At 32.7% G+C, this 13,383-nt stretch overlaps 1 protein-coding gene across 1 annotated transcript in view; it reads right to left on the bottom strand.

The window, feature by feature from the left end:
• The window catches only part of CNTN5 (contactin 5), a 586,668-nt gene that overhangs the window by 312,978 nt on the left and 260,307 nt on the right, over positions 1-13,383 (bottom strand). Inside the window, exon 8 of the mRNA XM_060105234.1 lies at positions 1,856-2,037. Within this exon, the coding sequence (XP_059961217.1) occupies positions 1,856-2,037 (182 nt within the window). The remainder of the gene's footprint in view (positions 1-1,855; positions 2,038-13,383) is intronic.

Raw genomic sequence — 13,383 nt, 5'->3', positions numbered from 1 at the left:
TGTTTCTTCTACATTGTCCATCTTACTGGAATATAATTGTTTGTAGTAATCTCTTATGATACTTTGTATTACTGTGGTGTTGGCTGTAACTTCTCTTTCATTTCTGATTTAATTTATATGGGCCCCCTTTTTTCTTGATGAGTCTAGCTAAAGTTTTATCAACTTTGCTTATCTTTTCAAAATACCAGCTCTTAGTTTCATTGATTTTTAAAAATTGTTTTATAGCCTCTATTTAATTTATTTCTGCCTCATTTGCTATCTGGCCCTACCTTATACAGTGGCTGCTGGCCTGCTGGAGTGAGTGCCTGGGTCCCAGCATGGCTGGCTTCATGGCCTGTTGACACAGGGCTGACACTGACCCACTGGTTGGTAGCTGGTTATGTGGCCCTGGGGTGTCCTGGGACTGGGGCCAGCCTGCTGACGGTAGGTGCTGGGTCCTGACCCAGTTGGCTGCCAGACCACTGGTGGGTGGTATAGCCCTTAAGGTACAAATTCTCTGGAATGCTTTCCTGAATCATCCCAGTAGAATGAAGTGGACCCTGTGCTTCCATAGTCCTTTGCACATGCTTTCATCACAACAGATAACATGCTCTGCCTTATGTGGGGTTTGCTTTTCATCTGGTCTAGTGGACCAAGAGCTCCTTCAAATCTCTATTACTAGCATGTAGTGCAGTAATAGCCACTAAATAAACATTAGTTGAATTAATGAGTGAATTAACAAAATGTGCATGGCATAGTCAAGTTGGTTGGAGTGCTGAATTTCTAAAGGAGTTGTTACAAATAAGAAAAGGAAAACTGGTTGAATTCAGATATTAATATTTCAAAATACTTTTTAAAGTCCCTGTGAAGAACATTAAGTTTTTTAGAAGTGAAAGAAATAATTGAAAAATAACTGATAATAACTGTCTTGAGATAATAACTGTATCTTGAGATACAGTGACAGTTATAGCTGCTGACAGATTCAGTTGAATATGAAATTTGTTTAATTTCATATTGGAAACATCTGTATTTGCTTGTATCAGTGCTCTGCATTATAGTTTTCCTCTGTTTTTTAGTGTCTTCATCTGAGAAATAAGGATATTATCACTTACCCTTTATGTATAATGTATATTATAAAAGCAAATATGAAAAGTAGTAAATATGAAAAGTACAATTTGTGATTCATAGAAGTAAAAATGATATTGTACATATTTTTGAAGTAGATTTTCCCAATTTTGCACATAACTTGTTATCTCTGAAATTTTTGGACAATATAAACACTTGTAGGCTGTGAAGTTTATTTATTATACAGATGCATTCATTTAGAGTAGGGGCAGCAAATTTTGTCTGTAAGGATGAGATAGCAAATATTTGAGGCTTTGCAAGTCAGCTGATCTCAGTCTCAATTACTTAATTCTGCCCTAGGAGTGCAAAAGCTGATGTAGGCAATATGTAAACAAAGGGGTGAGGCTGTGTTCCAATAAATTTTTACTTACAAGGAAAAATAACAAGTAGGATTTGGTCCATGGGCATTAATTGTGACTTCTGATTCAGGCCACAGGCAAGAATAAGTTAATAAATGTTACAAGATTTGTAACTTAGAGGATGGCTTTGGTACTGGGAATGTATCTCATTTTTAAGGTTATGAATTCTTTATGTTGTACAAAGAACCTTATAATTCCCCATTCATTTTTAATTTAAAGCATTTCTGTATGCAGGTAATTTTATCTGATGCTTTGCCATGTAAAAGAAACATGATTATAAATTATTACTCATTTTTTTAATGTAGCTAACAAGCAATATTTAGTTCAAATTAGTATGTATTTTCAGTTTGGCTCTTGGGACTAGAACATCCATTTTTGCTGAAAACACTTACTGTATACTTGTAATTGTCCACGAAAGGAATTTTTTCCACGTGAGTTTTCAGCTCGGCACTCATATATGCCTGCATCGTCCAGCTGCACATTGGGTATTTCCAGTACTGCCTGAGATTTACGCAGACGTGCTTTACCAGGAATATAACCATTAACCTTCATCCATGTGATAGTTGGAACTGGGCTACAATAGGGAAGGAAAATACCATTAATACACTTTCCACTATTAATAACATAGATTCTGTTATCTGGTAATTTAAGCACTTAATAGGCTGAGTGTGATAAAGTGTCATCACAATTAAGGACCATGTGTTGGTTGATATACTTCATTTTCCATGTGGATCGTCTGGTAAGTACTTAGATTACAAGGAGGATAGTTTCCTTTTCTTTCATATTTCAGGAAAGCAATTCAGAGACTCTATTATATATATATGTATATATATATATATATATATATATATTCATATATATATTATACTTTATTTTTTTAACTTTGTAAATTTGTTTAAATGACAAAAGTAACTTGGATAAATTACAAAATAATATATGCTTATTATAAAAGCTGAACAAAAGAGTCAGGAAATGTGAATTAAGAACTTTTTTGCTCCCACCCCTTCAAGTGTCTTCTTTCTGCAAAAAGAAATACAGTTAGCAAGTAATTTCCCACCTTGTCACGGTGATGCATATATAAACACATATGATGAGATATTTTATTAATAAAATATCAAATCCAAGACCAACTCCTGACTTATTCCAGCTAATAGCTGCATATTATTTCCTTGTATAGATGTATCAGAATTTAATCAACCATCCCCTCTTGTTAGACATTCAGCATAGTCCCAATCTTTTTCCTTTTTTTTTTTGCTACTAAGAAATAATATTTCTATAAGCAACCTTGTACATATATCATATACCATTGCTTTTCATTTTCTACAGCATTCACAAAAGTGGAGTTGATAGATCAAAGGGCATGCACATTTTTCATTTTAGTAAGTACTGCCAGATAGTTTTCCATAAATATAGTAGCAGTTTCCACACCTATAATTAATATGTGAGACTGTTTTCCCATATCTTTGCCACCACATTATGTGATCAGTCTGTTTAATTTTTGTAAACATTGAAAGGTTAAAAGTGGCATTCTGTTAAAATTTCTCTGGACTCTAAGAAAGTTGAACATCTTTTGATAATTATATTGACTATTTGAATCTGATTTTCTGTAAATTGTTTGCTAATGTTATTTTTCAATTATTTCTTTCACTTTTCTATTTGCCTGTTTGCATTGTTTAATTTCTTAGAGTTCTTTGTGTATTAGGACTATTATGACTTTGTTTCTCAGAAAAATTCTTTCTCAGTGTATTGATAGTTTATGATGGTATCTATGATAAAATTTTATAAATATTTTTGGGAGAAACAAACATTTTGGAGTTTCTTTCATGACTTCTGAATTTTTGTTTGCTTGTAAAATTATCTGTAAACCCAAGTTTATGTCCATATATCCTTCAAGGTTTCTGGTAGCATTTTTTAAAAATTATTTTTAAGCAGTTGGATCTTTAATCCATCTGGATTATATTCATGTTTTTGATGTGAAATAGGAAGTGTAACTAATTATTTTAGCACCCTTAAAACTCCTTTTCCGACAATTTTTGGAATGTTGCCTTTGTTATATAATTGGGTCTCACATGCTTAAGTCTGTTTTGGGCTTCACAGTTCTGTTCCACTGGTTTATTTATTACTATCTACATTTAATGCACTTTATGCTCTGAACCCAGTCTGCTTTTTCAGTTCGATTTCTCACTACTTCCTTCCATATCTCCTGACCCAGAAACACAACTTTGTGTGTTCCCAGTAATATCTGTTAAAATGCTACTAATTATTTAAGTCCCATTCTAAATGCCTCCTCTTCAGTAAAGTCTTTCCCTATTTGTGCAGTCGACTGGGAATTTTTTTTTTCTTTTAAACATCAAAGTGCTTTGTGTATACTACTTGGATGTTTTGTAACATTTTACGATGGATTATAATTGCTAAATGTAGGATATTTTCCACTAATTTTCCTGACTGGAGCAATAGCAATATTCACTATTATAAACAATGCTATGATAAACACCCTGCTTATTTTTTAAAACTTTTCTTATTTCTTTCTTAGGAATAAAACATAGAATTGAAACTGTTGTGCTAGAGTTGACAATTTTTGCTTCAATATCCAGGAAAACTGAACCTTGCATTTTCAAATAACACTTACATTGGCCTGATATATCATTCTTTTAATGTGTACAGGAATGGATTTGATATATTTTTAAATTTAAGATTTTTGCATCTATATTCAAAGGTGAGATTGTACTCATTTGGTTTGTTGGTTTGCATGTGTGCATATTTGTTAGTGAGTTAATGGTTGCTTTGTTTACAAGCTAGCATTGACAGATTTGGTATCATAGTGATGGGTGATAGCTTGGTAAACATGCCAGAACATTCCTATCTCCTGTTCTGAGAGCTTAAGTAGTAGAGAAATTATATGTTCCTTACAACACTGATAGGACTCACAAAAACTCACCTCACCTGCCACCATCAGTAGAGTTAGTTTTTTTAAAGTGTTTTCAATTTCTTCCATGTTTTCTTTAATTATTTGTATATAAATTTTTGCTTGTGTCAACTTTGGCAATTCATGTTTCCCTAGAAAATCAAGTATTTCATCCATAATTTCAATGTTTTAGTAGTGAGTTATATAAATACCACTTGTTTAAAGGTTTAAAAAATTCTTCCATCATAAGTGGTCACATGTTTTAGTAGTAGATAAGCCTGTATTCTATATCCAGACTTCCCAGGATAAAAACAGCTCTGCAACTACAAGATTTTTTTTTAATAGATCTTTACTCAAGTATAATTGCTTCACAATACTGTGTCAATTTCTTTTGCACAACAAAGTGAATCAGCCATATGCATACACATGTCCCCATATCCCTTCCTTCTTGAGCCTCCCTCCCATCCTCCTCATTCCACCCCTTACATCATGGCAAAGCACCAAGCCAATCTCCCTGTGCTATGCTGCTGCTTCCCAGTAGCTAACTATTTTACACTCAGTAGTGTTTATATGTTGATGCTACTCTCACTTCATCCCAACTTCACCCTCCCACCCCATGTCATCAAGCCCATTCTCTATGTCTACCTCTTTATTCCTGGCCTGCAACTAGGTTCATCAGTACCACTTTTTTTTTTTTTTTTATATTCCATATATATGTGTTAGCACACAGTATTTGTTTTTCTCTTTCTGACTTACTTCACTCTGTATGACAGACTCTAAGTCCATCCACCTCACTACAAATTACTCAATTTCATTTCTTTTTACAGCTGAGTAATATTCCATTGTATATATGTGCCACATCTTCTTTATCCATTCATCTGTCGATGGGCATTTAGGTTGGTTCCATGTCCTGGCTATTGTAAATAGTGCTGCAATGAACATTGTGTTGCATACCTCTTTTTGAATTATGGTTTTCTCAGGGTATATGCCAAGTAGTGGGATTTCTGGGTTATATGGTAGTTCTATTTTTAGTTTTTTAAGGAACTTCCATACTGTTTTCCATCATGGTTGTATCAATTTACATTCCCACCAACAGTAGAGGAGGGTTCCCTTTTCACCATTCCCTTTCCAGCATTTATTGTTTCTAGCTTTTTTGATAATGGCCATTCTGACCAGCGTGAGGTGATACCTCATTGTAGTTTTGATTCACATGCAACTACAAGTTTTTTAATATCTCATTTCATTTCTTCAGTTACCCCAAATGTAAAATATGGTAGAAATAATAATATGTAGTTCAGAGGGTAATTATAAACATTTAATGATTTAAACTACTACCTGGCACAGAGCAAGTAGGTAAGAAATTGCTTGCAATAATATGGTGATAATATTTGTATCTTCTTTACAATTTTAATGGTTTGAGTATGTGCTTTCTCAATATCACCCCCTCCCCTTTTAAGCATTCTGTGTTGGTTAAGGGCACGATATACCAGGAAATACAATAAAATTCAAACACAAAGATGCTATGTAACCTTAAGAAAGTTATCTAAGTTCTATGATCTGGCTTCCCCAACTGTAAAATTAGGGTGTTTATTTGTTCTTTCACAATGAAAATATCTTGAGGGCAGAGGCATCATTTCTCTTGTTCAGCAGTATGTCCAGTGTCTCATAGTGTGCTGAGCACATAGTTGGTAGTTAATAAATGTTTATGAAATAAATGAATGAATAATTCTCATAATATCACTTTGAGTGTTAAGTGAGCTAAGTTCTTATAAACTGCTTAGCAAAATACATTGCAAGTAGTGAGTACCCAACAAATGTTAGTGACAATGATTAGTTTTGTCAAAGGTTTGTCTCTTTTACTGGTCTTTAAAAAAACATTTTTTAATTTTTAATTTTTAGTGTGTGTTTTAGAGTTTCTATTTTTTATTTCCTTATTCCTGTTTCTTGATTAGCACATTTATTATTGTACTCTAATTTTTTTAGCTGGAGGTGTGATATAGTTATTTTTTATGGTTAATAATAAAAGTATGACTGCTTTTACTTCTGATATCAGAGGTAACCACATGCCATATATTTTGACATGCAGAGATAGTGACTTGTAGTTTCTGCTTTTTGGAACTTGTTAAATTAATCTTAAATATTGAATGAATTATTGTGAAAGTCATATGTCCTTTGAAAAAAGAAGGTATATATTTTTTTTGATAAATGTTTTAAAATTAGCTTTTAGATAGCTTTTGTTAATTGTTTAATTCAAATATTATTATTGAATAATTTTCAGTGAAGTTATTAGTACATGGAATTGAGTGGAAGCAAACAAGTCAGAAGCCAATTAGATATTGAGATGACTACATTGCCAAAGAAACCAAGTGTCTCAGTTTAAAACAGCAACAAATCTTTGAGCATTTGAGCCTTAAAACAAATTTTAAACTTCCAAATGTAGATCCACAGGAATTTGAGTTACAAAATCTGTACAGCCCCCAAGGAGGGAACTCTCCTCAATACACATTTCAACTGTGGCCATGAAATAGAACAACAACAGCAAAAATGTCAGAGAGGGAAGTCAAGATACCCTGGAGGATAGACAAGGTAATTTCTTACAAAGAGTAATATCAGTGTCTAATTAAGAACTCTCTCATTCTTCCCACACACAAAAGAGAGAAAAGCTTTACAATGAATGATCTTACAGGAGAATTTCATATTTGTGATGGACCAGTGAGTAGTTTGGGGCTCCTGTTCTTCTCTTTTCTGAGTGGAATATTTTTTCTGTGGATAATAAACTTCTCTTTTAAGTGCATATGTTACAGAATCAAGATGATCCATATCTAGACCTGATGGAGATCTGGAAATCTTGGACTTGAGTGGATGCAGAGGCCAGATGAGATTTGGTTTGCCTCCCTTGGGAAAAGGAACGATAGCATTCAATGTGTTGGAAGAACTAAAATATTCTTCAGAAGAATAGATTAACTAAGTGTTCAAAAACCACATTTTCCTTTTTCCCTAGACACATAATTATGCCTCATTTTTCCAGCGTCTCTTAGGTAGGGGCATGGGATTGAGTTCTGGTCAATAGAATATGGAAAGAACAATGTACCAAACGTGATCCAGGAACGAATTTTCCACATGATCCTCCATTTTCAATTTTCCTGGGTCTGCTGGATAGATGTTAATGTCAATGGTAACTCTTGCAGAAATAGGTATATATAAAATGCTTTTATGTCTTTGTTGTAGGGAGGAATTAACTTTTAAAGCAACATATAAAACATTGCTACCCATAAAAATATTTATACGTTTGACTGCATTAATACTAACAATTTCTTTTTATTATAAAAACACAACTGGGGAGGAGTTACTTGCCACACAAATAACTGACAAAGCCTACAGATTAAATAAAGAACTCTTACAAATGTATAAGAAAACAACTCATAAAAATGAGAAAAAGACAAAAGAAAAAAACATAAATTATCAAGAAACATATGACAGCACATTGAATCTCATTAATAATCAGGGAAATGCAAATTTAGATTACAATGAAATTTTATTTCATGCCTAACAGATTTGCAAAATGTAGTACTTTGAAAAACCTGGTAATTGTAGACATGGATGTCAATCAATAAGAAGTCTTATACACATGGTAGGGTTTTATATTTGTACAACAACTTTGGAAAACTATTAGAATCATCTTAAAAGTGAGAATAATTACATATTCTATGATCTGGAAGATCACTAATGAGATGGAATAGAATTACTAATTACAATCCCCAGAGAAACTCTTGCACATGTCCACAAAGTATAATGTACACTATTTTTATAGTGGTATTTAAAAATAAACCTTTCTTAAGATATAATTTACCAAAAATAAAATAAATCTATTTAAGTGTACAGTTTGAAGAGTCTTGACAAATGTACATGTCTATTCAACCATCACCTTAATTAGGTTAACAGGATATAGAATATTTCTTTCACCCCCAGAAGTTTCCTCATGCTCCTTCCCTATCACCCTCACCCTTGTCCCAGGTGATCAATTATCTGATTTCCATAATTTAAGATTACTTTGTCTTTTTTCAGTCTGTAATGTAAATTGAATCATACAGTCTGTACCCTTTTTAGTCTGGCTTTTTCTCTCAACATAAGATTTGTGAGATTATGTTGTTGTGTGGATCAACAGGTCATTTCTTTTAATGGTTGAGTAGTATTTTAATACATGGATAAGCCACAATTTGTTTACCCAGTCTTGACTATTGGACATTTGGGTTGTGTTCAGTTTTAAGCGATTATGAATAAAAACGCTTTGTACATTCATGTACAAGTTTTTAGTGGACACATTTTTATGTCTCTTGGGTAAGTAACTAGGAGTAGAATTTCTAGGTTATATGATAAGGTAAATGTTTAATTGTATAAAAAACTGCCAGACTATTTGCCATAATAACTATATAATTTTATACTCCCACCAGAAATGAATAAAATTTCCAGCTGTTTTACATCCTTGAAAAATACTTGGTATTGTCAATCTTTTAAATATTATTCAATATGAATAGCCACATGTTGCAGTACTATTTGCTCAAAATAGTACTCTTTCCCCATTGAATTACTTGGCATTTTTGTGACAAACTTATCTTTTATGTGTGGGTCTATTTATGGACTCTCTTCTGTTCTGTTAATCTGTAAACCTGTCTTATGCCAGTTCCTCACTTTCCTGATTACTACTGCTTTTAGAGAAAATCTTGAAATCAAGTGTGTTAAGTCTTTTATGTTCATTCTTTTTTTACCAAATTGTTGTGGCTATTCTATATTCTTTGAATTTTAATGTAAATTTTAAAAGTAGCTTGCTAATTTAAGTTTCCTGGGATTTGACTGAATTATGAACTCATGTAAATTTGGGGAGATTGACATCTGAACACTACTGAGTGTTGTAATCCATAAACAAGGTATATCTCCTCAGTTATTTAGATATTCTTTCATTTCTCTCAGCAATATTATGTGATTTCTCAGTGTACAAGTCGTGTGTATATTTTGTATAGTTTATCCCTAAATATTAACTTTAGTAATTTTTGGTAGATTCTCAACATGGTACACGTACATATCTACAGCGTCTGCAGAGACTGTTTTACTTCTTCATTTCCTGTCTCTAAGACATTTTATTTCTTTTTATGGCTTATTTTACTATCTACAATCCATTCCCATTAAATGTTGAACATAAGTAGTTAGAGAAAAAAAGAAAAGAGGATATTTTAGTTTTTACCATTTAGTATGATGTTGAATATATATAGATAGATAGATAGATAGATAGATAGATAGATAGATACCCTTTTTCTGGCTGAGGAAGCTTCCCTTTAATTCTACATTGTTAAGCATTTCATTAAGTATGTTGAGTTTTGTCATATGCTTTTTCCGCACTAACAAACATGAATGTAAGATTATTCTCTTTTGTTTTATTCATGTGACAAGTTACATTAATTGATTTTTAAACTTATTTATCTATTTATTTATTTATTTATGGCTGCATTGGGTCTTTGTTGCTGTGTGCAGGCTTTCTCTAGTTGTGGCAAACAGGGGCTACTCATCATTGTGGTGCTTGGGCTTCTCATTGTGGTGGCTCCTCTTGTTGTGGAGCATGGGCTCTAGGTACACGGGCTGTTAGCTGTGGCACACAGGATTAGTTGCTCCACAGCATGTGGGATCTTCCCAGACCAGGGCTTGAACCCTTGTCCCCTACATTGGCAGGCAGATTCTTTACCACTGCACCACCAAAGAAGCTCACATTAATTGCTTCTTAAAAGTCAAACCATTTCTGTATTCCCGAGGTAAACCTCACTTGGCCATGTGGTATCATTTCTTCCTTATGTGCCTGACAAAATACATCAGTGAAGCTATCCTATTTTAAAGTTTTTGCAGTTGGGAGGTTTTTAATTACAATTTTAATTTCATTAATAGATATAGGATAATTCAGTTTTTTCTATTTCTTCTTTTGCTAATTATGCAAATTATGTCCTTTAAGGAGTTTATTTAGTTTAATTGTAAAATTAAATGTTAAACATTCCCTTCCTGTCATTTAATGCTTTAGAGATATGTGAAGTTTCCTCTTTCTTACTTGATATTGATATTTGAATTTTATCTCTTCTTTTTAATGTTTATCAATTATATTGATGTTTTCTATAAGAACAGCTTAGTATTTCATTTTTTCCCATTGTCTGTCCATATTCAATTTCATTGATATCTGCTATTTAATATTTCCTTGTATTAACCTTTTTTTTTTTTTTTTTTTTTTTTGCGGTACCTGGGACTCTCACTGTTGTGGCCTCTCCCTTTGAGGAGCACAGGCTCCGGACGTGCAGTCCCAGCATCCATGGCTCATGGGTCCAGCTGCTCCGTGGCATGTGGGATCTTCCCAGACCAGGGCACGAACCCGTGTCCCCTGCATCGGCAGGTGGACTCTCAACCACTGCGCCACCAGGGAAGCCCCCTTGTATTAACTTTAATTTTAAATTGATTGACGTTTCTAATTGTTTAAGATGGAAGTTTAGACCATTGATTTTCAAATTTTCCCTTTTTTAAATATATAAATTTACACTTAAGCATTACATTAACTATACCACACGTTGTGTTTTCATTATTATTCAGTTCAAAATATTTTCTAATTTCCCCCATGATTTCTTCTTTGACAATTTGGTTATTTAGTTGTGTTTTCTTGAATGTCCAAATATTTTAGTGACTTTTCAAGTATCCTTTGTTATTTTATTTTTATTTTTTTTTCTTTTTGCGGTATGCAGGCCTCTCACTGTTGTGGCCTCTCCCGTTGCGGAGCACAGGCTCCGGATGCGCAGGCCCAGCGGCCATGGCTCACGGGCCCAGCCGCTCCGCGGCATATGGGATCCTCCCAGACCGGGGCACGAACCCGTATCCCCTGCATCGGCAGGCGGACTCTCAACCACTGTGCCACCAGGGAGGCCCTCCTTTGTTATTGATGTACAGTTTAATTTTGTTTCAGTTAAAGATTCCACACATACATGATATATGATATTTGTCTTTCTGTGTCTGATTTACTACGCTCAGTGTGACATGGTATCACTTATATGTGGAATCTAAAAAAAAAAAAGGTGCAAATGAACTTATTTACAAAACAGAAATAGAGTCACAGATGTAGAAAACAAACTTATGGTTACCACAGGATAAGCAGGGGAAGGATAAATTGGGAGACTGGGGCTGACATAAACACAGTACTATATATAAAGTAGATAACTAATAAGAACCTACTGTAAAGCACAGGGAACTCTACTCAATACTCTGTAATGGCCTATAGGGGAAAAGAATCTAAATAAAGAGTGTATATATGTAAAAGTATAACTGATTCACTTTGCGGTACACTTGAAACTAACACAAAATTGTAAATCAATTATATTCCAATAAATTTTTTTTAAAAAAGAATATACTCTCTAAATTTTCAGTCCTGTAATAAGGAGTGATACTTCTTTTATGGCCTACCATATAGTTAATCTTTGTGAATGTTCTATGAGTAGATTTTTTAAGTGTGTTCTGAGTTAGTGGCTCTAGTGTTCTTTAAATATAAATTATGTCAAGTTGGTTAATAATTGTATTCAAGTCTTCTGTGCTTTACTGATTTTCTGTCTTTTTGTTCTAGTAATTGATAAATTACTGGAGAAGAATGTTACTTTATTGATTTTCCATCCTGCTATTCTTGTAATTTATAAGTTACTAGAGAAGAGTGTTAAAATTTCCAATATAATTGGGGATTTTTCAATTTCTTCTTTAATATCAAATTTTCCTTCATATATTTTAAAGCTTTTTTATTAGGTGCATATACATTTTAGATTTCTAACATCATCTTGAGAAATTAATATTTTTATTATTATGAAGAGCCTATCTTCACATTAGGTAACTTTCCTTTTGCTAAAGTATACTACCTGATATTAAGATAGTAACTTTAACTTTCTTATGAGTAATGTTTATATCTTTTTTATCCTCTTGTTTTCAACATATATACTCTTGATAGATAGATAGATAGATAGATATACACACATATTTAAAATGGGATTCTTGCAGATAGTATATTATAGTATTATAGGGTCTTGCTATTTCATACAGTTCAACAATGTCCACCTTTGGTGTGTTTTAGTGAATTTACATTTAATACAGTTATCTCTGGTTGGATTTGAAGTCTAGTTTTCTTTCTACTCCATCAGTTTTTTGTTCCTTTTTTGACCTCTTTCCTTTCCTTATTTTCCTTTAATTACTATTATTTTTTTTTTTAGTATTTCATTAAGGCCCTCTATTGATTCATTAACTATAGCCCTTTATTATTTTAATGTATGTATTGTTGTTCTAAAGCTTGGAATATGAATCTGACAATATTATGCTCACTTGTCTCCCTTCCCATATTTTGTGCTATTTTTATCATATACATTATTTTGACATACTTTATAAACCCTCCACCACATTGCTATTATTTTTACTTTAGAGAAAAAAGTAGAAATTAGAAATTTTAGAAATTAAAAAGAGCAAATATATTTTCTATTTACACAAATTAAAAAAAAAGTGATTTATAGCTTTTCATTCATTTGTGGGGATTGGAGTTTCCAAATAATATTAGTTTTCTTTCAGCTTAAAAAACGTTCTTTATCATTTCTTATAATGCTGTCTACTACAACATATTATTCAGGATTTGTGTTTTCATTTGTTTTGTTTTGTTTTTGCTTGACCATGGTTTTATTTTGCTTTCATGTTTGAAGAATATTTTCACTGGAAAAATAATTCTGGGTAGACTATCTTTAAATTTTTTCTTTTAATCATTTTTTTTTTAAGCAATTAGATTATGGTGTGCCTTACACTGCTTGTATTTCATTGAGCTTTGGAGATCTGTGGAGTTATGTTTTTCAATAATGTGATAACTTTTGACCATATCTTCAAATATTTTTGTGCCTATCCTTATCTTCTGGGACTAAACTTCCATATATGTTAGATAACTTAATGATTGTTCCATTGATTTCTTAGGCATAATTC

This window comes from Mesoplodon densirostris, chromosome 7, assembly GCF_025265405.1.
Source record: "Mesoplodon densirostris isolate mMesDen1 chromosome 7, mMesDen1 primary haplotype, whole genome shotgun sequence".
In the NCBI taxonomy this organism is placed as follows: Eukaryota; Metazoa; Chordata; class Mammalia; order Artiodactyla; family Ziphiidae; genus Mesoplodon; species Mesoplodon densirostris.
Note: the sequence above shows the minus strand (reverse complement) of the source record. Positions and strands in the feature narration are given on the sequence as shown.